Below are 27,684 nucleotides of genomic sequence, written 5' to 3'. Positions count from 1 at the left end.
GCCCGGGCGCGACGCGCGACCAATCAGGAGCGAGAGGGGGGGTGGTGGGAAGCCAGCCAACGCCTCAGCGCTCGGTAGGTAGCCCGTGGCGGTCAAGCGGCGGCGACGGGGACCGGGATGAGGATGGCCGCGCTGGCGAGCCCGGCCGAGCGGGCCGTCTTGGTAAGCCATGAGGGAGATGCGTTGGTGCGAAGACGGGGCGGAGATCGAGGGAGCGCGTGACGGGATGGAGAGCGAGGGGGCGGGTGACGTCACCGCCCTGCGCGTGACGTCACCGGGCGAGAGGGCACGCGTCGCCTTTGGAGAGGGCGGGGGACGATCGGAGGGGCGTCGGCGCTTCCAGGGACGGCCTCCCTACACCCCTGCGAGGTAGGCCGGGGCCCGAGAGAGCGGGGAGGCCGGGTTGGCTTGGATCTGGCTTGGCTGCAGAAGCCGCAGTTGCTTTGGGGATTGCTTGGCAAGCGCGGGGTGGGGGAGGCTACAGTTCAGCCCCGGCTTTGGGGTCCAAAGGACTAACCCTAATTGGGGAGGGGAGGGGAGGGTCTCGTATTTGGGCTGCTGAAATACGGGCGACCGCTAGGGGGCAGCCGAGCTCCCCCCCTCCCTTTCTGGTGTCCCTTGGCTGCCACCTCTGGGTCCTTTGCGGCTTTGCAGGCCCAAATCCAGAGCTCCCTGCGCTCCCACCCGAGCCTTGGTGGTCGTAGTAGTCCTCGACCTACGACCAGAATTGAGCCCGGCATTTCTACTGCTAAGCGAAACACTCATTAAGTGAATTTTGCCCCATTTAATGACTTTTCTTGCCACCGTCGTTAAGTGAATCACCATTGTTATTAAGTGAGTGACACGGTTGTTAAGTGAATCCAGCTTTCCTCCTGGACTTTGCTGGTCAGAAGGTCGCACAGGGGGGAAGCAGGTGACCCTGGGACGCTGCGACCATCATAAATATGAGTCGGTTGTCAAGCATCCGAATGTAAAATCACGTGACCTTGGGGATGCTGCAACGGTCGTAAGTGTGAAAAATGGTCATAGGTCACTTTTCCCAGTGCCGTTGTAACTTTGAACGGCCACTAAACAAACCGTTGTAAGTCAAAAACTATCTGTCCTGCTTTTCCCGCTGACTTTGACTTATCTTGTCAGATGGTCGCAAAAGGGGATCACGTGACCCCGGGACGCTGCAACCGCCATAAATATGAGTGAGTTTCCAAGCATCCAAATTTTGATCATATGATTATGCAGATGCTGTAGCGGTTCTAAGTGTGAGAAATGGTCATAGGACACTTTCTTCAGTCCTGTTGTAACATTGAACAGTCACTAAATGAGCTGTTGTGAGCCGAGGGCTACCCATAAATGGATTTTCTAGCTTATTGTTGGAATATTTTTCTAATCCAGCCTTTAATTTTTTTTTAATCCAGCCTTTCTATGTATAATATGTAACTCAAGAGGGTGAACGTAGCTAATACTCTTGCCTCTTATATTTATTTATTCTTTCTATTTATATAGCCACCCCCTCACAAACCATAAAAAACAACCCGATAAAACAGCTGTAAAACAATCCTTAATGGTTTTTTTAAAAAGCAAGATTATAAAGAAAGTGAGCATCATATTAGAAATGGTGCAGCCTTTGGAACAGTTTAAACCCTACACCAGGGGTCCCCAACCTTGCCAACTTTTAAGATCTGTGGACTTCAACTCCCAGAATTCCCCAGCCAGCATGGCTGGCTGGGGAATTCTAGGAGTTGAAGTCCACTGGCCTTAAAGTTGCCAAGGTTGGGGACCCCTTCCCTACACCATAGCAGCAATCCTTGTCCCCCTCGCCAAAAGGGGAATGTTATCTCCCAATGCCAGTGCAAGATTGGGAGACCTCTTAATCCTTCCCACCCTCCCACTAGGCGCCTTTGTCAGCTCTGGTGTAGGGCGGTTGCAAGCATCAGCCAGGGGATGGATCATATCAGCCAGGGGATGGATCATCATGTTCGAACAAGCCAGCCTGGCCTGATGGGGGATGGGTTGGGATTTTATTGTTGTTTTTAATATATCTATTTATTGTTTTAGCTTGGGCATTGTGTTTAATTCTTTTTTAACTTTTGTATCTTTGTATTTTTATATGTTTGCCCTGTTCACCGCCCTGAGTCCTTCGGGAGAAGGGCGGTATACAAATAAAATAATAATAATAATAATAATAATAATAATAATAATAATAATAATAATATAGCCAGCTGCTTCCCAGGCTTTGCACAAGATAAATATTGCGCAATATCTTCCCTTTTCTCCATCTTCCCCCACTCCCACCTATTAGTACTTTTCATCCTTTGGGGCTGAGCGTGTGCCCTCCACCGTCTGCTTTTGTGGGCTGGAGGGTGCCATTTCTGTGCAAGCTGCTGCTGCTCAGTCTATATGGGAAAGAGACATGGGGTGTGGGGCCTTGGAAAGGGAAGTGGGTGGATATTGCATTGAAGTTACACAGAGCTGTAAATTATAGGCCCTAATGTAGAGAGCCATCTACTCAGTACTTGCAATGACTGATTCAGCAGAGACCTTAGAACTGGCCAATGGTGGCTACAGTTTGGTGGATTCCATGCTGTACAAGTAGGGAGAAACCTGGTTTAACTTCTCTTTTTTATTTCCTTCCAGTGGCCAACTCTAGTTTATCATTTGCAGTTTGACCTTGAAATTATACAGTATAGAGCTGTAAATTATAGGTTGTGCCTAATATATCTCAATATACACAGTATGTGTACCTGGTATATTTAAATACATAGGCACTAAATTATAGAGCCATCTGTTCAGCATAATGCATTGCATTTTTATTTGAGATTCCAGACATGTCAAAGTCGCAATGTCACATGACATCGTGCAACATATCGGGACGGTTTTGCCATTGCCGGCAATGGGGTAGGCGCGGCTTCCGGATGAAGCATCCGGCCTGCGGGCTGGCAGTTTGACACCCCTGCCTTATGCCTACATGTGTGCAATACAAGTCTGCTTTTCTCATCAACAACAATCCTGTAAGGTGGGTTGGTGTGAGTAGAATTCACAGTCTCCTGGCTTCTAGCCTTGTGCTTTAACCACTGGATCAAACTGGCTCTGTGTTTCAACTCGTAAGTTGCTGGACTTATAGGTAGACTCTCTGATGCCGGAATAGAATAGAGCTGGAAGGGACCTTGGAGGTCTTCTAGTCGAGCCCCCTGCTCAAGCAGGAGATCCTATATTGTCTCAGACAAGTGACTGTCTAGTGGTCTCTTCTTAAAAACCTCCAGTTATGGAGTGCCAACAACGTCTGAGGGGAAGCTGTTCCACTGAGGGGAAGCTGTTCCACTTCCTCACTGTTGGGAAGTTTCTCCTTAATTCCAGGTTTTTTCTCTCTCTGGTCAGTTTCCAACCATTGTTTCTCGTCCTTCCATCTGGTGCTTTGGAGAATAGTTTGATGTCCCCTTCTTTGTTGCAGCCCCTCAAATACTGGAATACTGCTATCATGTCACCCCTATTCTTTTCTTTAGACTAGCCAAACCCAAGTTCCGCAGCCATTCTTTGTATGTTTTAGCCTCCAGGCCTTTGATCATTTTAGCTGCTCTTTGAACTTTTTCCAAACTCTCAACATCTTTTTTGTGCTACAGTGACCAAAATTGGTTGCAGTATTCCAGGTGTAGTCTTATTAGGGTTTTATAGAGCGGTAGTAATACTTCGTGTGATCTTGATTCTATGCCTCTGTTTATACAACCCAGGATTGTATTCGCTTGTTTGGCTGCTGCTGCACATGGCTGGCTCATATTCAAGGGATCATCCACTAGGACTCCAAGGTCCCTCTCACAGTTGCTGTTTTTGAGCCAGCTCTTGCCCAATCTCTACTTATACCTTTGATTTTTCCTTCCTAAATGTAAAATTTTGCCTTTCTCCACATTAAAGTTCATGTTGTTGGATGGGGCCCACTGTCAGGACCCACCCCAAACCACGTCTTAGGAAGACAAAACTCTTGGAGCCAATTCTAGTCCAAAAAGAAATCTTTACTATGACATGCTTGGCTGTGGGAATACAAGACAGGATCTAATATTGTTCTACAAATTGAAACCTTATAAAGAGTTCCCTGTTCAGCCCCCCTTCCCTAACCCCATTTGGTCAGCCCCCCCATCATTTACCTTGTGTCATCCCTTTCGTGAGAAAAGGAACTTTGGATTTTATGGTTATTGCTCTATTCTTCAAAAGGAGACACAAGCCAGATGCCTCCTATCCTAGCCCTCCCTTTTGTTCCCCCAGTTCAAAAGGCTTCTCTGAATCTTTGAAATGCCTAAGGCAGGCTGAATCCACATTCGTTCCTTCCTCCTCGGGAGATGGCAGAATCCATGGAATAATGTTTTAGACATACATTTATGAATATGATATAAATGGATTCTGACACCCACTGTTCAAGTTTGTCAAGCTCTTTTTGGATCCTGAGCTTGTCTTCTGGGGTGTTGGCTATTCCTGCCAGTTTAGTGTCATCTGCAAATTTGAATAAATCCATTAAGCTTTTTAAAACTGCTCGGAAACTCTCTTTTTATTCACTTCACAGGATACTGTGGTAAGGCATATGATTATAATTTTGTCCAAGCTCATCTTTGGTCTTAGAGCAGGCTGGTATAGTTAAGGCAAAAGCTGTAGGAAAATGACGTTTTCTGTTTGTAGGCTACACAGTATGTTGTTGTTGTTGTTAGTTGCGAAGTCGTGTCCGACCCATCGCGACCCTATGGACAATGTTCCTCCAGGCCTTCCTGTCCTCTACCATCTTCTGGAGTCCATCTAAGCTCACGCCTACTGCTTCAGTGACTCCATCCAGCCACCTCATTCTCTGTCGTCCCCTTCTTCTATTGCCCTCAATCTTTCCCAGCATTAGGCTCTTCTCCAGTGAGTCCTTCCTTCTCATTAGGTGGCCAAAGTATTTGAGTTTTAGCTTCAGGATCTGGCCTTCTAAAGAGCAGTCAGGGTTGATCTCCTCTAGGACTGACCGGTTTGATCGCCTTGCAGTCCAAGGAACTCGCAGGAGTCTTCTCCAGCACCATAGTTCAAAGGCCTCAATTCTTTGGCGCTCAGCCTTTCTTATGGTCCAGCTTTCACTGCCATACATTGCAACTGGGAAGACCATAGCCTTGACTATACGCACTTTTGTTGACAGGGTGATGTCTCTGCTTTTTAGTGTGCTGTCTAGATTTGCCATGGCTTTCCTCCCAAGGAGCAAGCGTCTTTTAATTTCTTGGCTACAGTCCCCATCTGCAGTGATCTTCGAGCCCAGGAAAATAAAATCTGTCACTACCTCCATTTCTTCCCCATCTATTTGCCAGGAATTGAGAGGGCCAGATGCCATGATCTTGGTTTTCTTAATGTTTAGTTTCAACCCAAGTTTTGCACTCTCCTTCTTCACCCGCAACACGAGGCTCTTTAGTTCTTCTTCACTTTCTGCCATTAGAGTGGTATCATCTGCCTACACAGTATACTGTAAAATATAATTAGGAGAGGTCTTTTATTATATTAAATTGGGGTAGCCTAACTTAACATTCTTGCCTAAATCACTCAAGGCTCTTCTAACAGATGTTCTTTGGCTATATGGAGGGATCTTGGCAAGTCCTGTGTACATTATCTATTGCTGACCTCGTTGCTGTCTAGAGTAGACAATGAAGGTACAGTTCGCTGTTGTCGTATTTGTACAGACAGTCCTTGTTTCCTACAGATTAGGAGAGGAGCTGTAAAAATTGGCCCGAAGCTTTGGAACAGCGAAAGCAACTTATTAGAATAATTCATATGGAGAAATAATAGTATAATGAGTGTTGAAGGTTTTACGAGGAACTTATTTTTCCCCTACAGGAACACGCAATGATTTATTGTTTTTAATCTTCCTTTTTAAAAAAAGATCTTGGGAATTTTTTTTATTGTTACTATTATTATTTTCCAGTCTTATCTACATCACGGCATTTGTTTTTTTGCAAGTTTCTCATCCGGGTGTTAAATCAGGTCTGAATCTGATTTTTTTTAAAAAAAAAATGGTTACAGATAGTCCTTGACTCACAACCATAATTGAGTCTGGAATACGGTTATAAACTGTGTCAGTTCTTAAGTGAGTCCCCAAGTGACCACACCCAACTTTATGGCCTTTATTTTACGGTGCCATTAAGTGAATCACAATGGCCACTAAGTGGCTGTGGTGATCACTAAGCAAATCCACGGTCCGCAGTGGGCATTTTTTTTTTTGCAAAAGCAGGAAATAAATGTCAAGGTCAAAGTAAATGTTCCCATTAAAAAAGTTGTAAATTATAATCACTGAATGCGGGACAATTGCCAAGCACCCAAAATAGGATCCCATGACTGCTTTTTGGGTGTGGGTGGGGGGTGGGAGGGAGGGACCATCGTGAATTTTGAATCTGGGTTGTAAGTAGCCTTGGGGAAGTAGCCTTCATCAGTTGAAGATTACCTGTATTTTCTCCCTGTGCCATGTCATCCAAGACCACAGCCTTGTGAATGAATAGAGGCACATAAGTTAATGATTAAAGGGATGTTTAAATTGTCAGGGATCACAGCCTTCTGCAGGAATTTATTTATCCTTACCAGCTGAAGAACGGTGAAGGTGCCCTTGGAAGGAAAGCTGGCTAGAATAATTCCATTGTCTTTCATGGATTTCTCAGTGCCCTGAAGCCAGCCACCGTGGGGAGCTTAGCTAGACGGCTTGATTTTATTCCCACTGCGAGCTGCTGCCGTTACTTTCTGACTACAAGAAGTCCTTGACTTGCGACCACAGTGGAGTCCCAAATTTATATTATACATAGAATGAAGGCTATTGCTAAGCACATTAGTTTGTGCTTAAATTGTAAGCCGCCCTGAGTCTTCGGAGAAGGGCGGGATATAAATGGGATTAAAAAAATATATATTGCTAAGCAAGGCAGCGGTTAAGTGAGTTTTGCCCCGTTTTGTGACTGTTCTCGCCACGCTTGTTAAAGTGAATCGCTGCAGTTATTAAGTTAGTCACACGGGTGGTTCAGCAAATCCGGCTTCCCCATTGACTTGGCTTCTTCGAAGGTCGCGAAAAGGGATCACGTGACCCACCCGGGGTCACCACGACCATCCTAGATCCATGCCAGCTGCCAAACGTCCAAGGTTTGATCGTGTGACCCTGGGGATGCTGCAACGATCGTAAGTGTGAAAAACGGTCCTAAGCCACCGTTGGAACTTCGAAATGGTCATTAAATGAACGGTAGGTCGAGGGCTACCTGTGATACCTTTGGGGGTTGTTAAATGTGCTTCTCCTAAGTTTACCAAACCTCTTAGTCAGATGAGAGGCATTTTATTTTCAGTGTATGCCTAGCCCGCAGCTAAGTTTGGTCCCTGTGCAACATAAAATCTCATACCTGTTCAGTGGCATCTTACGCAACCTTTTAGCGCCTTGTGGTGTGTGGACTCCCATTTTGAAAACACTTTGCAGAAAAGGGCAGTGATAATGTTGGTCTCGGTTTCTCTCTCTTCAGGAAGAAGAATTTAAATGGCTTTTGCGAGAGGAGGTTCACTCCGTCCTCCGTCAGCTGCAAGAGATCCTGAAGGTGCTTACGAAAATTATTATTATTATTATTATTCTGAGGATCGTGGCCTTTTTCTTCCAGACTGGTGTGTCGTTTCCAAGGCCTCCCATTTGGGCGGGCTTTTTATTTGCTGAAATGGTGTGCAGCTATTCGAATTTGAAGCGGGACCTAGGAGTGCTCGTGGTACCTCTCTGAAATAAACCATACCTTCTCCTGGGCTCGCACAGTCGCTGGGAAGTCCTGGGAAAAGACACAGTTGGGCAAGGAGTGACAACCTATGGCTGCCTCTTCAACAGCTCCTCGGCTCGAATTGCCTTTTTCTTGGGGCTGTGTAGCTCTTGCGCCACCCTTGGAACGGAATGGGGCAACTCGCCACGGCCAATTCGCGGCAGGACACCACACCCCAGGACAATCCAACCGATGCAAAAATTAATCTTGATAGAAGCGTGGCCAATAATAATAAAATAAAGTCGATCCAGAATGCAAGAGTTGCAGTCATTTTGACGAAAGCAGGATCCCCCATAACAAAAGTAAGGGAATGAAATGCCTAATGCAGGGTTGGATGGTCCCCAGTGAGTTGTGCTGCAGCGAGTTGGCCCAAGCGAGTTGTCCTGGACACACACACACACACCATCCAGGAAGAGGCACGGCCTTCCTTTTTTAAGGACAGCTGCCTGGGCCTCCTTCAAAGGACCTTTTCTGCTTGGGATCCAGAGACCCGATCCATTCCTTCCTAATTGCCTCCACTGTAATATTGATGACAGGGTATCAATATTACGGCTGCTGGTTACAGCTACATCTGGATTTCACCAGCATGCAGAGGGTCAGGCCCAAGTCATAAGACAACACAGTGAAATCCAGTCGAGTCCAATTCTTTATTTGTTTACACTTAATAGAGACTGAACCTTGCTAGACTGAAGCTATAACCTTCTAATCTAACAGATGGATGGATGGATGGATGGATGGATGGATGGATGGATGGATAGATAGATAGATAGATAGATAGATAGATAGATAGGTAGATAGATAGGTAGATAGATAGATAGATCGATCCTGGGAGATTGTGGTGTGCCTATCCTGAATCTTTTTCCCCCTTCCCCCACGGAGTTCTGGAATGTGCACTTTCTTGTTTGGGTCCTTCTCTGGAATGGGCTGCCCCCTCCCTGGGAAACCCCCAGACCTCGTGCTGAGATTCCCTCCCCCCCCTTTTTTTTTCTCCTGCTACACATTCCATTCCGTTGAGCCAGGGTGCTTCGTCCACAGCATGAAAGTCTTGTTGGAAAAAGATCCCTAGCTAGCAGCTAGAGCTTCATCTCTAAAGGTGGCTCAACAGCATCTTGACAATAATTGGGGAAAAGATGTGTTCAGATGCAGCCCCGCTCCGCTGCTCTTTACAAACTGTTCCCCAGGATGGCACGACCGCCTTTTACAGCTGCCACGTCATCCTGGGAAGGACGCGGCTGCTTTAAAGAGCCTCGGAAAGGCTGTGTTTTTTGACCTTGCCTGCTTTGAAGCTGGACTCTTTTTTTCCCCCTCCTTCCTTTGCCCGCTATATCGTGTCCATGGGGGGGGGCGGGCGGGCGAAGTTACTTGGCTGGAATTTCTAAGCAGACTACTAATAATTTATTTACAACATTGATCCGGCGGGCCTAGAACGTCTCTGAATGTGTGAGTTGAATTTAACTTGCAGACACTGTGAAGGTTGCTAATGGAAGCAGGGGCTGGAATGGACAGTTTGATCTTTGGCTTCTTTTTTTTTCTTTTTTTTTGCAAACAGCATGTGGCTTTCACTCTTTTTGACTGTAGGGTGGGGTGGGGAAAGAAATATTCAGAGCTGCTAATGCCTCTGGTCCTGGCCCTCTTCCTTCCTTTTCTCACCCAGGAGGCTTCTCACCGCTTTAATTTGCCAGCCAGCAGCTCAGAAGGGCCCGTGAAACAGGAGAACTTTATCCTGGGCAGTTCCAAGTAGGTATTGGCTTTGAGTGGCTGACCATTTTTTTCCCCTAACCCATAACCCTAACCCGCCCCCCCCCCCCAGCAGCTAGAGAGCAGATGCCGAAGATCAGGGCTGCTGGTTTGACGCAGTCTTCTCTAGACAAGGAAATGAGTTCCCTGTGTGAGAAGGCTTTCATCTCTTTCCTGCGTCTGGGGTTTGGTTAAGCAGAACATTCGGCCTAGCGGAGATGATCGACCAGCTGCAACCGAAGCCTGGCAGCCCTTTTATTTATTTATTTATTTTTTAAAAAAATTGTATTCAAGGCAGCGTGCGTTTCATCATCAAATCCCTCGCCAGGCCTGAGATTCACAGTCCCGTTGTGAAAACGTTGCTAAATCCGATTGATCCTACTTGGGTGAGAATCCACCTCTCTGTGCCTGGTTTGACCACTGGAACCCCCAAAGCTGGCTGAAACCGGAAGCTCCCAAGGTCTCCAGATGGCCTCGAAACCCATTTTGCATCTGCTGCGTTGGCTTGTGTGCAAGGCAAGGGACGGCTGTGTTGTTTTGCCCCATTAATTCCCTGTCTTTCTTTCAGCGTTGACCAGGTGAAAGGAGTCCTCACTCTCCAGGGTGACGCTCTGTGTCAAGCGGTGAGTTCAGTGCAAGCTTTAACAGAACAGAATAACAGAGTTGGAAGGGGCCTCGGTGGTCTTCTAGTCCAACCCCCTGCTCAGGCAGGAAACCCTGTACCATTTCAGACAAGTGGCTGTCCAGTCTCTCCTTAAATCTTCCAGTGTTGGAGCACCTACAACTTCTGGAGACAGGTTGTTCCACTGGTTAATTGTTCTCACTGTCAGGAAATTCCGCCTTAGTTCTAGATTGCTCGTCTCCTTGATTAGTTTCCATCCGTTGCTTCTTGTCCTTCCTTCATGGGCTTTGGAGAATAGGTTGACCCCCTCTTCTCTGTGGCAGCCCCTGCTATTGTGCAGCTCAGGAAATATTTCCAGTGTTCGTTGCTTGATATCCAGCACACACCCAGCACTTTCATTTGTTTTGTTTTGTTTTATTTGCCATATGTTGGGATTTGCTTCCCCCCCCCATTAGAAGTTAGGTGGGAGGGAGAACGCCTGCTGAATCTGAATTCTGGAAGGAAGCTTGTGTGATCTAACAGGTCTCTGCCTTCCCCCCCCCCCCCACCACCACCCTTTCTCCTTTTAACAGGACATTAACTTGAAAATTCCCAGAAATAACCAACTGGTGCACTTTGCCTTCCGGGATGACAAACAGTGGAAACTCCAGCAAGTACGTTTAATGTCTTGGTCTTTAGTAGATCTCTCTTCCTGTTTTAAAAAAATTGAGGGTCTTGGTTTTGGGGTGGAGTAAAAAATACCAAGAGAAAAGAGAACACGCGAACTTTCCACTTTCCAAACTTGCAAGGATTTTCCAAATTACTCTTAGCCCCCCGCCCGCTCAATGCTTTTTCAACTCCCTGCCCCAAACCCAATTTCTGCAATACCCTTTGTGGGTTTTTTCCCCCCAAAACCAAGTGGTGCAGATGGAGTTCTGCATTTGAAATATCGCATCGGTGAAAAGTAAATCGAAATTGGGCTGGTTGTAGGAACCACAGAGTTTTAGATTTCTCTAGTAAAGAAACTACAGAGATCCTTGGTTTTTTTTTTATGAAGGGAAATGTTGACACAACACCTCTCAGTTTGTTATCCTGCCCACGAGAGAGATGTTGACTTGTTTCCAAATCAGCCAGAGGGCAGCTGTATCCTGCTTTTAGTGGCCTCTGGCCTCTAATTAAAATGGCCTGTATCGGTTGGGAACACTTAGGTTTTGGAGAAAGTCACCCTGGTCAAGAGGGGTGCAGTTTTGGTACCGTACCTTTTGAGAGGTCATCAACTTACAACCACAATTGAGATTGGAAAATTCATTGTTTAAACAATGTGGTAGTTCGAAGAGGCATCATGTGATTGTTATTTGCAATCTTCCCTGATGGATTCCCATTAACTTTGCTTGCCGGAATCCAGCTGGGAAGGTTGCAAATGGAGATCAGTTGACTCTGGCAGGGTGCAACGATCATAAAGGCAAGCTGGTTGCCAAATCTTTGGATCTCGGTGTGTGTGTGTGTGTGTGTGTGTGTGTGTGTGTAAGTAAGTGCAAGGACCAGTTTTAAGACCCTTTTTCACTTGCTAAACGAACGATCGATCGTAAGTCAGGGACTCCCTGCTTAGAACATACTTCAGAGTGGTTAAATTTACAAATCCAGACCAGAGAGAAAGCTTGGAGTACTTCTTTCTCCTGTGTTTAATAGGTTTGCTAGTCCTGGCTTTTTTCGTTCTCCTGAAAGACGGGACCAAAAATCCAGAGCTTTTAAGGAAAAAAGCCCGTCTCTCTCTCTCTCTCTCTCTCTCTCTCTCTCTCTCTCTGGAGGGCACGGGTTGGGGAGACAGATGTAGGGCTCTATCCCAAATGTGGGAGCACCCTTTGTGAGTTGCGCTTAAATCAGCCAATTGAAAAATGCAGGCACCATTTTAATCAGGTAGCGGGATGGACAGACACCCCCCCCCCCCCCCGCAGGCAGCTCTTCTTTCAACCTCACTGTTCGGTTTGACGTTCGCGGGGGGAGGGGGGGGAAGAGGCGCTGCCAAGGAAACGGTCAGATAAGAGACTGCTTAGCCCACAGCTGGATAGCGGGTGGGGCGAGAGGCTCAGAAGAGACCCTCCCAGGTCTTTCGGCTGCTCTTATGAAAAAGAAAAAAAAAGGCACAGTTTATTAACAATGGCAAGGCAGGCTGTTCTAGGAAAAACGGGATTTGTGGAGAGGGAAAGGGCTGCCTTGAGAGGTGGAACAAGCCGAGAGACAGGATTGCCATGTTCCCTTAATCCTAAGGAAGGAGGGATTTTTGCCTCAGAAGAAGAAAAGCCTCAGGAAGGAATTTTGGGCAGGGGCTGCAAAATAAATAGAGTCAAGAGCCTGATGTTTCTTATCTGTGATACTGAAGGACAGAGTAAAAACCCTTTTCTTATTCTCCACTTTTTCGATCAACAAACACCAAATGAGTCTCCTAGACTGAATCTGGGCCATCCTGTGCTTCGGGTGTGTGTATGTGTGTGTATTTATTTATTTATTTATTTATTTATTTATTTATTTATTTATTTATTTATTTATTTATTTATTTATTTATTTATTTATTTACCGTATATACTTGAGTATAAGCCGAATTTTTCAGCCCACTTTTTGGGCTGAAAAATTCCACTTCGGCTTATACTCCAGTCAACAAAAAAACTTACCGAGGACTTGTGCGCGGCCGAGGCTTTGGTGCTTCCGGGATTGCGCGCACCTCTCCCAAGCCACCGCCGTCCGAGACCTGCCGAAGTTTGGGGAGGTTTGGGGAGGTGCGCGCGCACCTCCCCAAACCTCCCCAAACGTCGGCAGGTCTCCGTTCCTCCGCGCCCTGCCTGCCTGCTTCAGGGCGCGGAGGAACGGAGACCTGCCGACGTTTGGGGAGGTTTGGGCGCCTCCCCAAACCTCCCCAAACGTCGGCAGGTCTCCGTTCCTCCTGCCGACGTTTGGGGAGGTTTGGGCGCCTCCCCAAACCTCCCCAAACGTCGGCAGGTCTCCGTTCCTCCTGCCGACGTTTGGGGAGGTTTGGGCGCCTCCCCAAACCTCCCCAGGTCTCCGTTCCTCCGCGCAGACCTGCCGACGTTTGGGGAGGTTTGGGCGCCTCCCCAAACCTCCCCAAACGTCGGCAGGTCTCCGTTCCTCCTGCCGACGTTTGGGGAGGTTTGGGCACCTCCCCAAACCTTCCCAGGTCTCCGTTCCTCCGCGCAGACCTGCCGACGTTTGGGGAGGTTTGGGCACCTCCCCAAACCTCCCCAAACGTCGGCAGGTCTCCGTTCCTCCTGCCGACGTTTGGGGAGGTTTGGGCACCTCCCCAAACCTCCCCAGGTCTCCGTTCCTCCGCGCAGACCTGCCGACGTTTGGGGAGGTTTGGGCGCCTCCCCAAACCTCGGCAGGTCTCCGTTCCTCCGCGCAGACCTGCCGACGTTTGGGCCCCTCCCCAAACCTCCCCAAACGTCGCGCAGACCTGCCGACATTTGGGGAGGAGCCCAAACCTCCCCAAACGTCGGCAGGTCTGCGTGGAGGAACGGAGACCTGGGGAGGCGCCCAAACCTCCCCAAACGTCGGCAGGTCTGCGCGGAGGAACGGAGACCTGGGGAGGTTTGGGGAGGCGCCCAAACCTCCCCAAACTTCGGCAGGAGGAACGGAGACCTGGGGAGGTTTGGGGAGGCGCCCAAACCTCACCAAACGGCAGGAGGAACGGAGACCTGCCGACGTTTGGGGAGGTTTGGGGAGGCGCCCAAACCTCCCCAAACGTCGGCAGGTCTGCGCGGAGGAACGGAGACCTGCCGACGTTTGGGGAGGTTTGGGGAGGCGCCCAAACCTCCCCAAACGTCGGGAGGAGGAACGGAGACCTGCCGACGTTTGGGGAGGTTTGGGGAGGCGCCCAAACCTCCCCAAACGTCGGCAGGTCTGCGCGGAGGAACGGAGACCTGCCGACGTTTGGGGAGGTTTGGGGAGGCGCCCAAACCTCCCCAAACGTCGGCAGGAGGAACGGAGACCTGCCGACGTTTGGGGAGGTTTGGGGAGGCGCCCAAACCTCCCCAAACGTCGGCAGGTCTGCGCGGAGGAACGGAGACCTGGGGAGGTTTGGGGAGGCGCCCAAACCTCCCCAAACGTCGGCAGGAGGAACGGAGACCTGGGGAGGTTTGGGGAGGCGCCCAAACCTCCCCAAACGTCGGCAGGAGGAACGGAGACCTGCCGACGTTTGGGGAGGTTTGGGGAGGCGCCCAAACCTCCCCAAACGTCGGCAGATCTGTGCGGAGGAACGGAGACCTGGGGAGGCGCCCAAACCTCCCCAAACTTCGGCAGGAGGAACGGAGACCTGGGGAGGTTTGGGGAGGCGCCCAAACCTCCCCAAACGTCGGCAGGTCTGCGCGGAGGAACGGAGACCTGGGGAGGTTTGGGGAGGCGCCCAAACCTCCCCAAACGTCGGCAGGAGGAACGGAGACCTGCCGACGTTTGGGGAGGTTTGGGGAGGCACCCAAACCTCCCCAAACGTCGGCAGGTCTGCGCGGAGGAACGGAGACCTGCCGACGTTTGGGGAGGTTTGGGGAGGCGCCCAAACCTCCCCAAACGTCGGGAGGAGGAACGGAGACCTGCCGACGTTTGGGGAGGTTTGGGGAGGCGCCCAAACCTCCCCAAACGTCGGCAGGTCTGCGCGGAGGAACGGAGACCTGCCGACGTTTGGGGAGGTTTGGGGAGGCGCCCAAACCTCCCCAAACGTCGGCAGGAGGAACGGAGACCTGCCGACGTTTGGGGAGGTTTGGGGAGGCGCCCAAACCTCCCCAAACGTCGGCAGGTCTGCGCGGAGGAACGGAGACCTGCCGACGTTTGGGGAGGTTTGGGGAGGTGCGCGCGCACCTCCCCAAACCTCCCCAAACTTCGGCAGGTCTCCGGACGGCGGCGGCTTGGGAGAGGTGCGCGCGGGCGGTCACTTGCTTCGCGTCTCCTGAGGGAAGGGGGGGCGACTGGAACGGGCGTGTTTCCTCGCCTGCTGGGCGCCGCGATTTGCCCGGGGAACGCGCGGGCCCCGAATGGCAGCGTGGAGTGAGGAAGCGGACAGCCAGGGCTTCCCCGAGAGCCGCGGCCACACAGGGTATTCCTGTGTATTCAGGCTTGCAAAATGGCGGATCGAGCACACCGGCGGCAGAGGCTTGCAGAGTGCGGATCCAGCCTCCGCCGGCGGCGGAGGCTTGCAGAACGGCGGATCGGCTTATACTCGAGTCAACAACTTTTCCCAGTTTTTGGGGGTGAAATTGGGGGTCGCGGCTTATACTCGAGTCGGCTTATACTCAAGTATATACGGTATTTAATTTTTATTCCATTTATATCCCGCCCTTCTCCGAAGACTCAGGGTGGCTTACAAGCTTAGCAGTAGCCTTCATTCTATGTATATCCCTGCTTATTAGGGCTTTCACACACACCCCAAGCGGCATTATTACAAAGTCAGCTTAATTGCCCCCAACAATCTGGGTCCTCATTTTACCTACCTCGGATGGATGGAAGGCTGAGTCAACCTTGAGCCTGGTGGGATGCGAACCTGCACTAATTGCAGGCAGCTGGTGTTACTTAAGGAGGCATCAGCCCACTGCTCCACCAAGGCTCTTATTTGTTTGTATCTGTGTTCGGTTTCTTTATTCAGATTCAGGATGCCAGGAACCACGTCAACCAAGCGGTCTACCTGCTTACCAAGCGGAGTGCCAATTACCAGTTCAAGACGGGATGCGAAGTTCTCAAGGTGAGTCGAGGTTTCTGCTTCCCACTACTCAGACCCGAATTGGATTTGCACAGTTGGATCTGCCAAACTGCCAACCAGACCAGACCAGAGAAGCTTTGAGCACTAATGAAACCCAATTGGTGACGTAGATCCTTGAGCCACGACTGTATAATTAAGGCTGGCAATTACAGTCGTAAGTCAGGGCAGTTGTAAAACGGGCCATCGGGCCAGATTGACATGATTTTATTCTGTTGGGGTTTTTTGCAGCAGTTGTTAAGTGAATTACCATGGTCATTAAGCAAACCCGTTGTTCGCTAGGGGTGGGTTTTGTCAGAAAGCGGAAGTAATTTCCGGTTTTTAGCAAAAAAAACAACAAAACATCTCCTTGTTCCCTCCCTCCCCATCTTTTAACTATAGTTTTAACTTGACCAGAATTTCTGCTTTTATTCTTTTAAAGATATTTATTTGTCAGGATTTTAACTTTTTAAAACGCTGGCAGTTGCCCAGAGTGTCTTCATTACAGCAGATAAATTCGGCAGCAGATAAATTCCACGAACAAATAAAAATGTTGCAAATCACGGTCACATGACCACGGAATGCCTTTAGTTATTCTTACATGCTTAATGTTTAATTTATAGAACTTATTTTCACACACTGCAGCAGTGACGGTTAGCTCTGGGATTTTCTCAAAATGGCTGCATGACCAAATCCACACGAAAGCTAATATGAACAGCACCATTAGAAGGGTTGAGAAAATCACGCTGGGCTCATATCAGGATCCAAGAGACACTCTGTCTGATCACGGCTAGAACCAGAGTTTGTTCCAAAATTTTGAGCGAAAGTAAGAGAGCAATATCTGCTCTAAGAAGAGCCTCCACCCAGGGTTCAAATGAAATATTTTGGGTTGACGTATTAGCCAAGGTTCTCTTTGTATTAAATAATTAAATGTTCCGAAGCAGCTCGGGAACCTGTATGGCCTTAACATGGCCAGAATTCTGCAGCTGTAAGGACAGTTGGCCTTGATGAATTGTGTAGGAGCTGCTGCCTAATCAGAAAGAGCTGAGACATGTTTTGAGTCTAGAGCAGGGGTCCCCAACCCCCTGGTCCATGGACCGGTACTGGGCCATGGCAGGCCAGTAATCGGTCTGCACAAACAAGCAAAGCCCCATCCGTGGGATGCAGGCAGCACACAAAACCACGCACTCTTTGGTCCATGGAAAAACCTCTCTCCACGGAACCGGTCCCTGGTGCCCAAAAGGTTGTGGACCTCTAGTCTAGAAAAATACTGTAACTCGGGGGTTTCCGAACTTGACAACTTGAAGACACGTGGACTTCAACTCCCAGAATTCCTCAGCCAGCATGGCTGGCTGAGGAATTCTGAGAATTGAAGTCCACAAGTCTTCAAGTTGCCAAGTTTGGAGACCCCCTACTAATAACTCTTGGAACTCTTGGCTCGGGGGTGGGGAGAGGTATTGCACAGCAAGACTTGCTAGATTCTGTTATTATGGCCGATCTCAATCTAAGAGTTTTAACCCCACAGCAAAATTACAAAGTTATAAAGCCTTAGTAAGACCAGACGTAGAATCCTGCATCCAGTTTTGGTTCCCATATTATGAAAAAGATGCTGAGGCTCTGGAAAAAGTGCCGAGAAGGCCAACAAAGGGGGTGGGAGGCTAAAGCATAAGAACGGCTGCAGGAATTGGGTATGGCTCGTCTAGTGAAAAGAAGGGGGCATCTGGGGGAGGCACGATAGCAGTGCTCCCACATTTGAGGGGCTGCCACAAAGATGAAAGGGTCAAGCTATTTTCCAAAGTGCCAGAAGGCAGGACAAGAAACAATGGATGGAAACTGGAATTAAGGAGAAACTTCCTAAGAGTGAGAACAGTTAACCGGTGGAACGGCTTGCCTTCAGACATTGTGGGTGCTCCAACCCTGTAGGTTTTTAAGAAGAGAATGGACAGCCATTTGTCTGAAATAGTATAGGGTCTCCTGCTTGAGCAGGGGTTTGGACTAGAAGACCTCCAAGGTCCCCTCCAACTCTGTTATTCTGTTAACTGTCTTGTGGAGTTGCTTTCCTTGTCTGGGTGATCTTGGGAGGGACCTGGGGGGCGGGGGGGTGGGGCTGACAGCAACCGCATTTCCAGCTGAACCTAAATAGGATTCTGTGCTGTTTTTTTTGTGTGTTTTTCTGTTTTTTCTTTGCCCCAGCTGATGGATGCTGTGATGCTGCAGCTGATACGAGCTCGGAACCGGCTCACCACTCCTGCTACTCTGAGCTTGCCCGAGATCGCCAGCAGTGGACTCACGGTGAAATTGGGGGTGGGGGACTTTTAAGAGGCTGAGAAAATGGACATTCAGAATGCTGGCTGATCCACATTAACATGCTGGGTTGGTGTTCTGCCTTTCTCTCCAGAAAATGTTCACCCCAGCGCTGCCCGCAGATATCCTGATCAACTTCTATATCAACCTGAATAAGCTCTGCTTAACGGTCTACCAGTTGCACCCTTTGCAGCCCAGTTCCACAAAGGTAGGGAAGCATTAGGGCCCCCCCCCCGGACCCTTGGCTATCAAAAGCAGTCCTGGGCTTATAACCATTTTCGTTCAGCGACCGTTTGAGGTTACAGAGGCCCTGGGAAAAAGTGAATCGTGACCGTTTTTCACACTTAAGACCACGGTCGTGTGATCAAAAACTCCGGGCACTTGGCCACTGGTTCAGATGTACGACGGTCGCAGCGTCCCATGGTCACGTGATTCCCCTTTGGCCACCTTCTGACAAGCAAAGCCAAGAGGGGAAGCCAGATTCTCTTTAACGGCTGTTACTAATTTTACAATTAACAATCACTTTCACTGAATAGCTGTGGTAAGGAAGGTGGTAAAATGGGGCAAAGCTCACTGCACAGCTGTCTCACTTAGCAGCAGAAATGCTCAGGCTAAGCTGTGGTCATAAGTCAAGGACTACCTGTATTGTCTATTCGCAACATCGAATATTGGTCAGTGTCAGTTCCAGGGCCCAGCAACAGAACACCCCACCTTCATACACACCCTAGTTCTTCAGTGTGGCCTAAACTCGGGGAGATTGTGGGCTGGTGTGTTTTCAAACTAGAGATAATTGATTCTTAAACCAGACTGAAAAATCATCGCCCAACCTAGAAGAAAATTGTCATAAATATATGAAAATTTCATATGTATATATATATATATATATATATATATATATATATATATATATATATATATATATATATATATATATATATATATATATATATATATATATATATATATATGAGTCAAATGTTAACTATTTAGATAATTACCTTGCTAGGCCCCAAACATGGGGCAAATCTTTATTTCCTGTTTTCAGCCTTATCTCAAAGGCTATCGAACAGGCTGTAGTCACACCGGACAGTTCATATGTTTATGTAAATTACTAACAAAGAATTAAGGGAGACTAAGATGCAATCAGCCCAGGTTCGAATCTCAGAAGGGTATGACTGACTGATGAAGACTAAAGAGTCAGAAATGCATCTTAGTCTCCCTTAATTGGTTTTCCCAAATAACATTTTCAATATTTAGCAAACAGCATAATGTCTGGGTACATGTATTTAACTAATAGATATAGTTGATTATCATAAACAATATGTGAATTAATCACTCAACAGCCGCCTTCTTGCTAATATGTATTCAAAATTACATATCACGTTCCTTTCTCTCTGACTCGTTTTTCTAGCCAATTGACAGAAACTATCCCATGTTCTAAAGTACGCTGAGTCTTCTTTCTCTTTAATCTTTAAAGTCAAATCTATCCATTTCTGCACGCTCTAGAATTTTCTTAATTAGTACTTCAGCCTAGAATAAATTTTCTGTCAGTGAGTATACCGTATATACTTGAGTATAAGCCGACTTGAGTATAAGCCGAGACCCCCAATTTCACCCACAAAAACTGGAAAAAGTTGTTGACTCGAGTATAAGCCGATCCGCCGTTCTGCAAGCCTCTGCCGCCAGCAGAGGCTCGATCCGCCATTTTGCAAGCCTGAATACACAGGAATACCCTGTGTGGCCGCGGCTCTCGGGGAAGCCCTGGCTGTCCGCTTCCTCGCTCCACGCTGCCATTCGGGGCCCGCGCGTTCCCCGGGCAAATCGCGGCGCCCATCAGGCGAGGAAACACGCCCGCTCCAGTCGCCCCCCCTTCCCTCAGGAGACGCGAAGCAAGTGACCGCCCGGAGCTTACCGAGGACTTGCTTCGGTGCTTCCAGGATCGCGCGCACCTCTTCCAAGCCGCCGCCGTCCGGAGACCTGCCGGGCGCGGAGACCTGCCGGGCGCCTCCCCAAACCTCCCCAAACGTCGCCGGGTCTCCGTTCCTCCGCGCCCTGCCTGCCTGCTTCTTTCCGCTGCGGAAAGAAGCAGGCAGGCAGGGCGCGGAGGAACGGAGACCTGCCGACGTTTGGGGAGGTTTGGGCGCCTCCCCAAACCTCCCCAAACGTCGCCGGGTCTCCGTTCCTCCGCGCCCTGCCTGCCTGCTTCTTTCCGCAGCGGAAAGAAGCAGGCAGGCAGGGCGCGGAGGAACGGAGACCTGCCGACGTTTGGGGAGGTTTGGGCGCCTCCCCAAACCTCCCCAAACGTCGCCGGGTCTCCGTTCCTCCGCACCCTGCCTGCCTGCTTCTTTCCGCAGCAGAAAGAAGCAGGCAGGCAGGGCGCGGAGGAACGGAGACCCGGCGACGTTTGGGGAGGCACCCAAACCTCCCCAAACGTCGGCAGGTCTCCGGACGGCGGTGGCTTGGGAGAGGTGCGCGCGATCCCGGAAGCACCAAAGCCTCAGCCGCGCACAAGTCCTCGGTAAGTTTTTTTGTTGACTGGAGTATAAGCCGAAGTGGAATTTTTCAGCCCAAAAAGTGGGCTGAAAAATTCGGCTTATACTCAAGTATATACGGTAATTAATTGGTGGAGCAGCTTGCCTCCTGGAATTAGGTTTAGAACAGAATAGAGCTGGAAGGGACTTTGGAGGTCTTCTAGTCCAGCCCCCTGCTCAAGCAGGAGAACCTATACCAATTCAGACAAGTGGCTGTCCGGTCTCTTCTTAAAAAAAAAACCCAGTGATGGAGCACCCACAACTTCTGCAGGCAAATCTGTTCCATTGATTAATTGCTCTTGCCATTAGGAAATTTCTCCTTAGTTCTAGGTTGCTTCCCTCCTTGCTTAGTTTCCATCCGTTCTTGACTTGCCTTCTGGTGCTTTGGAAAATAGGTTGGAACCCCCCCCCCCTCATTTTACAGACTTGTGAGCCCTCCATCACTGGAGGTTTTCAAAAATAGACTGGACAACCTTTTGCCTGGGATGGTACAAGGTCTCCTGCCTTGAGTAGGGGGTCAGAGTAGAAGACCTCCAAGTTCCCTTCCGGCCCTATGATTCTGTATTCTAACGTCATATACGTTAGGACTCCTTTGTTTACAACAGCTCTGGTAACATAATCTTGCAAATCTGAATGTATTTCCTCTCCCTGACGTTATGTGAACGAGTGAGATATTTATCTGAGTTGTTTTCTCAAGTTACTTTCTTGGCCCAGGCTGAAACCCCTCTTATCTAGCCGTTGCCTTGGTAACAGATTTTCTTCCTGTCCTTGGAGGCCCCTTCCTTCTGCCCTTTACAGAGAAGGGTAAAGTTTTTTACATGTCACAAACCAACCTTGCTGTTTGCAGAATTCCACATATTTCACATACGGTGAACCAATCTGATTAGCCAATTTGTTGGCTCTTGTCTCTTTAAGGCAGGGGTAGGCAACCTTGGCTCTTTTAGGACTTGTGGACTTCAACTCCCAGAATTCCTCAGCCAGCATGGCTCAGCTTAGAAACCTCTCCCTTTCCCCTCAGCATGGCTGGCTCAGGAATTCTGGGAGTTGAAGTCCACGAGTCCTAAAAGAGCCAAGGTTGCCTACCCCTGCTTTAAGGAATAGGAAACGGTGACACAGATAAGGGCTGACTTGAATTGCCCCAAAACAGTAAATACACTGTTTGTACCCAGTGACCTAAAATGGGTGTGCTTCCAGAAAAGGTTATGAACACAGTTCAAGGAGTTTTCATTCATTCATTCATTCATTCATTTATTTATTTAAAAAACCAACATAAATTTCCATCGATAAGTCATCACGCAAAAGGGAGGTTTTATATATTGTTATTTCTGGAGTAGGTACAGTCTGTCCTAGCTCTCTGAAAAGCGGGGATCAAAGGCCTTGTGTTCCTTTTCCCATCAGTTGGGGGTCCCAAAAGGCAGCTGGCCTTTCTTGGTATTTTTTTTCCCCCTTGAAAACATTTTGCTTCCCATCCAAGAAGCTTCTGCAATTCTGAACCCTCTTTCTTCTGCTTCCCGTTGCTAAAATGAGATGACTGATAGATTTTTATTTGGGGGGGGTGGAGGGTGGGGGGGCTGCCTCTCGCCAATTTTGCCCAACCAGCCCACCATTCTACCTCTCGGGCGAGAGTCGGAGTGATGTAGCAGTGAAGGTGTTGGCCTGGCACAGAGGAGAGCCTTGTTCTACTCCCTCCTCAACCAGAGAAGCTCCCTGGATGAAATGGAAGATGAGAAGGACCTTGAGAGAACGGCAGGGACAAGAGGCTGCCTAGGGAACAGTCAGATAAGAGAGGACCTGGCCTGCAGCTGCCTAACAGGCAGAGAAAGATACTCACAAATAGAGATGGCTCTCTAAATTACCAGGCTGTAAAAAGAGAGGGTATCAGTCTGGTACAGTCATAACTCTCAAGATTTGCAAGGTTTTGTTATTGTAGGCTCACGGATAAAGCCGAATTAGCACCTCTGGTCACGTTTCCTGTCTGGTTTTCTTGGAAAAGCTTACACTGGATGGCTCTGAGGCACAACTCTCTCTCCCCCCATTGGCTACTCTCTCTATTTCACAAGATTGTTGGGTTTTGGGCGGGTGGGCGGGTGTGGAATGGAAGAGGGAGAGAACTGGGAAAGCCAGAAGTAGCAAAAAACAAACAAACACACAATAGTGTGGGACTGCATCCAGGATTCTCATTGAGTGTGGTCTGCATTAGGCAACTTAAGAAAGAGAGCAGTAGTTCGTTCCCCAGCTTGACAGAAAAGCAGATGTGCCGCCTGGCTCAAGTCACTTTCATTCTGTAAGAGGCAGCCCAGCGCCAAAGTGATTGCCCGGCAGGGGGGAAGAGACGATCCAGCTTCAGCCAGGAAAGTTCACAAGGGGGTCTCTGAGCCAGCCAGCCCCTCGCCCCAATCTGCTTAGTAAGGGCACACCTGGAATACTGCCGCCAATTTTGCTCACCACATTACGAAAAAGTTGTTGAGACTTTGGAAGAAGTGCAAAGAGGAAGAAGTGCAAAGAAGAGCAACTAAGGTGATTAGGGGACTGGAGGCTAAAACATATAAGGAACGGTTGCAGGAAATGGGTATGTCTGGTTTAATGAAGAGAAGGACGAGGGGTGTCATGATAGCAGTCTTCCAGTATCTCAGGGGCTGCCCCAAAGAAGAGGGAGTCAAGCTATTCTGCAAAGCCCCTGAGGGCAGGACAAAAAGCAACGGATGGAAACTAACCAAGGAGAGAAGCAACCTGGAACTAAGGAGAAACTTCCTAACAGTGAGGACAATTAACCAGTGGAACAACTTTGCCTTCAGATGTTGTGGGTGCTCCATCACTGGAGATTTTTAAGAAGAGACTGGACAGCCACTTGTCTGAAACGATACAAGGTCTCCCGCTGGAGCAGGGGGCTGGACTAGAAGACCTCCAAGGTCCCTTCCAGCTCTATTCTATTCTGTATTCTCAGGATTGTTGGGGGGGGCAGATAAAACAGGAGGAAGGAGTAGGTTGCCTTTAGCTCCTCAGCCACAAGCCACTTGGGCGCTAAGTTCAGAATTCACGAAGAAGATGAGACAGGTTATCTGGCGACACAGCACCTTCTCCTCACATCTGGGCAAGGATATGTTGAAGCCCCAAGATAGTGGCTTGCTGGGAATGATAGAGTTTAGCATTCCCCCCCCCTTAGGGCAGGGATTTGAGTAGGAGGGGAATTTCCTGTCCTATGGTGAAAATCCTAGGTAGTTAGTAGAAGTTGAAAAGGACTTGATGACCCATAATCAGCCAGTTGTTCTGTCATAATAATAATAATAATAATAATAATAATAATAATAATAATAATAATAATAATAATAATAATAATAATAATAATAATAATAATAATAATAAGAAGAAGAAGAAGAAGAAGAAGAAGAAGAAGAAGAAGAAGAAGAAGAAGTTGGAAGGGACCTTGGAGGTCATCTAGTCCAACCCCCTGCTCAGGCAGGAAACTCTATACCATTTCAGACAAATGGCTGTCCAGTCTCTTCTTAAAAACTTCCAGTGTTGGAGCATTCACCACCTCTGGAGGCAGGTTGTTCCACTGGTTAGTTGTTCTAACTGTCAGGAAGTTTCTCCTTAGTTCCAGGTTGCTTCTCTCCTTGACTAGTTTCCATCCGTTGCTTCTGATCTATTTCCTGATTTTTTTTAAACTTTTATCTCTTGATTTTCACAGCATCACTTTCATCCCTACAGAGATTAAATAAGATGATCTTAATGGAAATATGCAAGATCCATTGCTTGGCGGGGGAGGGATGAGGGCTGAAACATTTTAAGTCCGAAAGAGAGAACATTCGGAAACGGCTGAGACAGACACCTTCCTAATTCGCTGAGCTATAAGCAGACGAGAAAGATAACGACAGAGTCAGACTTTCAAGATGCTGTTCGTGTAGCCAGTCAAGAAGAAAAACAGTTTTAGTCGTTCTGGTCTACCTGACCAACAGGACGACCTAAGCAGGATTTCCATGCAAAACCCGAATCCCTCGAAATGAGTTCCTTCTTCCTTTTTCAGAATTTCCGCCCAGCTGGAGGGTCCATCCTGCATAACCCCGGGGCCATGTTGTAAGTACCACTCCATCCCCTGGAGGGCCTGCCTTGATGGCGGAAAGCAAAATGTTTCCTCCCCGTGTTGCTTCCCTGAGACCAGAAGCCCCCTTTTCTCCTTTCCGCAGCGAGTACGGAAACCAAAGATACGAAGTCAGCCACGTGCACAAGGTGGAGTGTGTGGTGCCGTGGCTGAACGATGCCCTGGTTTTCTTCACCGTCTCCCTGCAGCTTTGCCAGCAGCTCAAGGATAAGGTGAGGTGAAGGGTGGTGGTGGTGGTGGTGGTGAATTGTTGAAGGACGTTTTTTGCTTTCCTAGCACATATAGTAGGACAGCTCCAGGAACCAGCACTTTACATGCAAAACATCCCAAGTACATCCCAAGTTTGATCTGCAGACTTTAAAAAAAAAAAGACATCAGCATACATGCTGCTGCCCTAGAAAGAGGAAGTCATATTTAGCTATAAGGCAGAAATATAATAGTATGTGGGAAAGATCTTGGGAGAATCAAAATCACGCAAAGTATTAGTACCGCTTTATAAAGCCTTAGTAAGGCCATACCTGGAATACGGCATCCAGTTTTGGCCACCACGTTACGAAAAAGATGTTGAGACTCTAGGAAAAAAAATGCAAAGAAGAGCAAGTAAGATGATTAAGCTCCCGGAGAGTAAAACATATGAGGAACGGTTGCTGGAATTGGGTATGTCTAGTCTAATGAAGAGAAGGACGAGGGGGGAACAGGAGAGCAGTGTTCCAGTATCTCAGGGGCTGCCCCAAAGAAGAGGGAGTCAATCTGTTCTCCAAAGCACCTGAAGGCAGGACAAGAAGCAATGGATGGAAACTAATCAAGGAGAGAAGCAACCCAGAACTAAGGAGAAACTTCCTAACAGTGAGGACAGTTAACCAGTGGAACAGCTTGCCTTCAGAAGGTGTGGGTGCTTCATCACTGGAGGTTTTTAAGATGAGACTGGACAGCCATTTGTCTGAAATGGTATCGAGTTTCCTACCTGAGCTGGGGTTTGGACTAGATGACCTCCAACGTCCCTTCCAGCTCTCTTCTGAATTGCAATGACTGGCCCATGAGATGCTGCCAAGGGAATTGGTCAGATAAGAGGCAGTGTAGCCTGCAGCTGGAAAACGGTCAAGGCAAGAAGCTCAGAAAAGACTGCCTAGGCCATGGGTAGGCAACCTCGGCTCTTTTATGACTCATGGACTTCAACTCCCAGAATTCCTGAGTCAGCATAGCTGACTCAGGAATTCTGGGAGTTGAAGTCCATGAGTCATAAAAGAGCCGAGGTTGCCTACCCCTGGCCTAGGCTGTAAAGGAGACAAAGGGGAGAATGGTCCTTGCAGACTTGCAAGATGGATGTTGGCCTTGTGTGTGTGTGTGTGTGTGTGTGTGTAAAACAGGTAAAAGTTATAACCAGATAACTTCATTGTACTTTGTTGTAAAACTGTATTAATAGCAAGACTGAAAATACAATCCTCACCACCACCACCCAGTCTCCTTTACAACCCAGAAACTAAGGCGTGTCTCTTTTGAAACTCTTGCTCTGCCCGCTATCCACTTGCAGGCTACACTGTCTCATATCTGACCTTTCCCTTGGCAGTTTCTCTTTTATGGCTCTCCCAAGGTCTTTCCCACATACCGTTACAAGGTATAGTAAAAAAAAAAATCCAGATGGTATCTGGGATCGTGTGATCAACACCCAACCTGTACACATACACACAGGTGGAGCTTTGGCTGCACCAGGCAGCCATAATTGTGACTTGGTTGACAAACATCTGCAGACACCCCTGTGTAAAGCAGTACCATATGATTATTAACTGTTGCAACGCAAGAGGCCGTTGGTCTTGTCTTACCATCCATGCTCTCCACTTACCAGTCCCTTCCATAACATCGTTGATTAAAAGTTGCAGATATTGATGGAAATTGTGCTCGGAAAGAGAGGCGATGCTGCGTCTTTGGCAATTTAGCCTGTATTTTTAACATTTCCTTGTCTAGTCCAGTGCCACAATGTAGAGGAACGAAAGATTGCCTTTTGACCCCTTCAGAAAAACCAAGGTTCTTTGCCTATAAAACAAAGCAGTACTTCCTTTTTTTGGAAATGTCAGTCGAAGATACGGTTCCCGTTGCAGATTTGACTCTGCCGAAGAACTGGAGCTAATTACCTATCACCCGCCCGCTTCTGATCTCCTTTGGTGTTCTTCTTTCCCCCAGATTGCTGTGTTTTCCGGCTACTGGAACTATCGGCCCTACTGATCTTCCTGCAGAGAGTGGTCCGGTCAGTTTCAGCCACTCTCTTCCCGTGAAGATCTCATGATATAAACTCTTAAACCTGTGAAGAACATCCAGATTCTGCCACTCCATGGGTAGTAGCTGGTGGGCAGGAGGCAGTGCCTGTCATCGGTGTCTTTGCGTTCAGAATGTCATTATTTATTAGCACTTTAGAAGTACGTTCATTTCTTTCCATGGGCATCAAAGCCAGGCTGAGCCAATAAACACTGGTCAAATTGCACCCCGTTTGGGAGTCGGGGGAGGGGAAGGTTGTTACAAACGAGGGGATGAAGAGCAGCCTTTGCTGACCTGCATTGGGCTTGTCTCAGAAAGACCAACTATGGGGTGGGTCACCTCTTGTTCCTTCCTTGTCATGTTTTGGCTTTTCTTTTCCTTCCCGCCTGCCCTTTCTCTAGCTTTTTGCACCATAGTGATAGTTGACTTCCATAAGTGAAAGCGTTAGAGGGACAGCTGGGTTTTGGTGGGTGGTCACCCCCTATTTCCTGGAAGCAGGTAGACACTGCTGCTTCCTCAGGTCTTCCAGAGAACCTTTGCTGCCCACCAAACAGTAGAAAAGACGATGGTGGTCTTGCTAATATAACAAAGTCGGTTGCTGCTAAACATACGTGAGTCCTAATCCTTGCTCCTAGTATTGTGTGTGGAATAAACCTTTCCAATTA

General features: G+C 48.3%; 1 protein-coding gene across 3 annotated transcripts; it reads left to right on the top strand.

The window, feature by feature from the left end:
• Positions 1 to 43: 43 nt before the first annotated feature.
• On the top strand, positions 44 to 27,684 carry ROGDI (rogdi atypical leucine zipper). Of its 3 annotated transcripts, XM_081338518.1 has the most exons (11): positions 44 to 162; positions 7,485 to 7,556; positions 9,418 to 9,500; positions 10,069 to 10,123; positions 10,695 to 10,775; positions 15,746 to 15,841; positions 18,029 to 18,127; positions 18,234 to 18,347; positions 24,695 to 24,744; positions 24,855 to 24,981; positions 26,948 to 27,684. In XM_081338518.1, exons 1-11 carry the CDS (start codon positions 118 to 120, stop codon positions 26,987 to 26,989), a joined length of 864 nt encoding a protein of 287 aa, XP_081194644.1. In that variant the 5' UTR covers positions 44 to 117; the 3' UTR covers positions 26,990 to 27,684. The 3 variants fall into 3 exon arrangements, with proteins under 3 accessions (XP_081194644.1, XP_081194642.1, XP_081194643.1); XM_081338516.1 differs by lacking the exons at positions 44 to 162; positions 7,485 to 7,556 and adding an exon at positions 7,578 to 8,065; XM_081338517.1 differs by lacking the exons at positions 44 to 162; positions 7,485 to 7,556; positions 9,418 to 9,500; positions 10,069 to 10,123; positions 10,695 to 10,775 and adding an exon at positions 11,898 to 12,586 and having other exon boundaries at positions 15,705 to 15,841.

The sequence above is a fragment of the Vipera berus genome (assembly GCF_964194415.1).
Source record: "Vipera berus genome assembly, chromosome: 13".
Lineage (NCBI taxonomy): Eukaryota > Metazoa > Chordata > Lepidosauria > Squamata > Viperidae > Vipera > Vipera berus.
The sequence above is the reverse complement of the archived record's forward strand: the minus strand, read 5'-3'. Positions and strand labels throughout refer to the sequence as shown.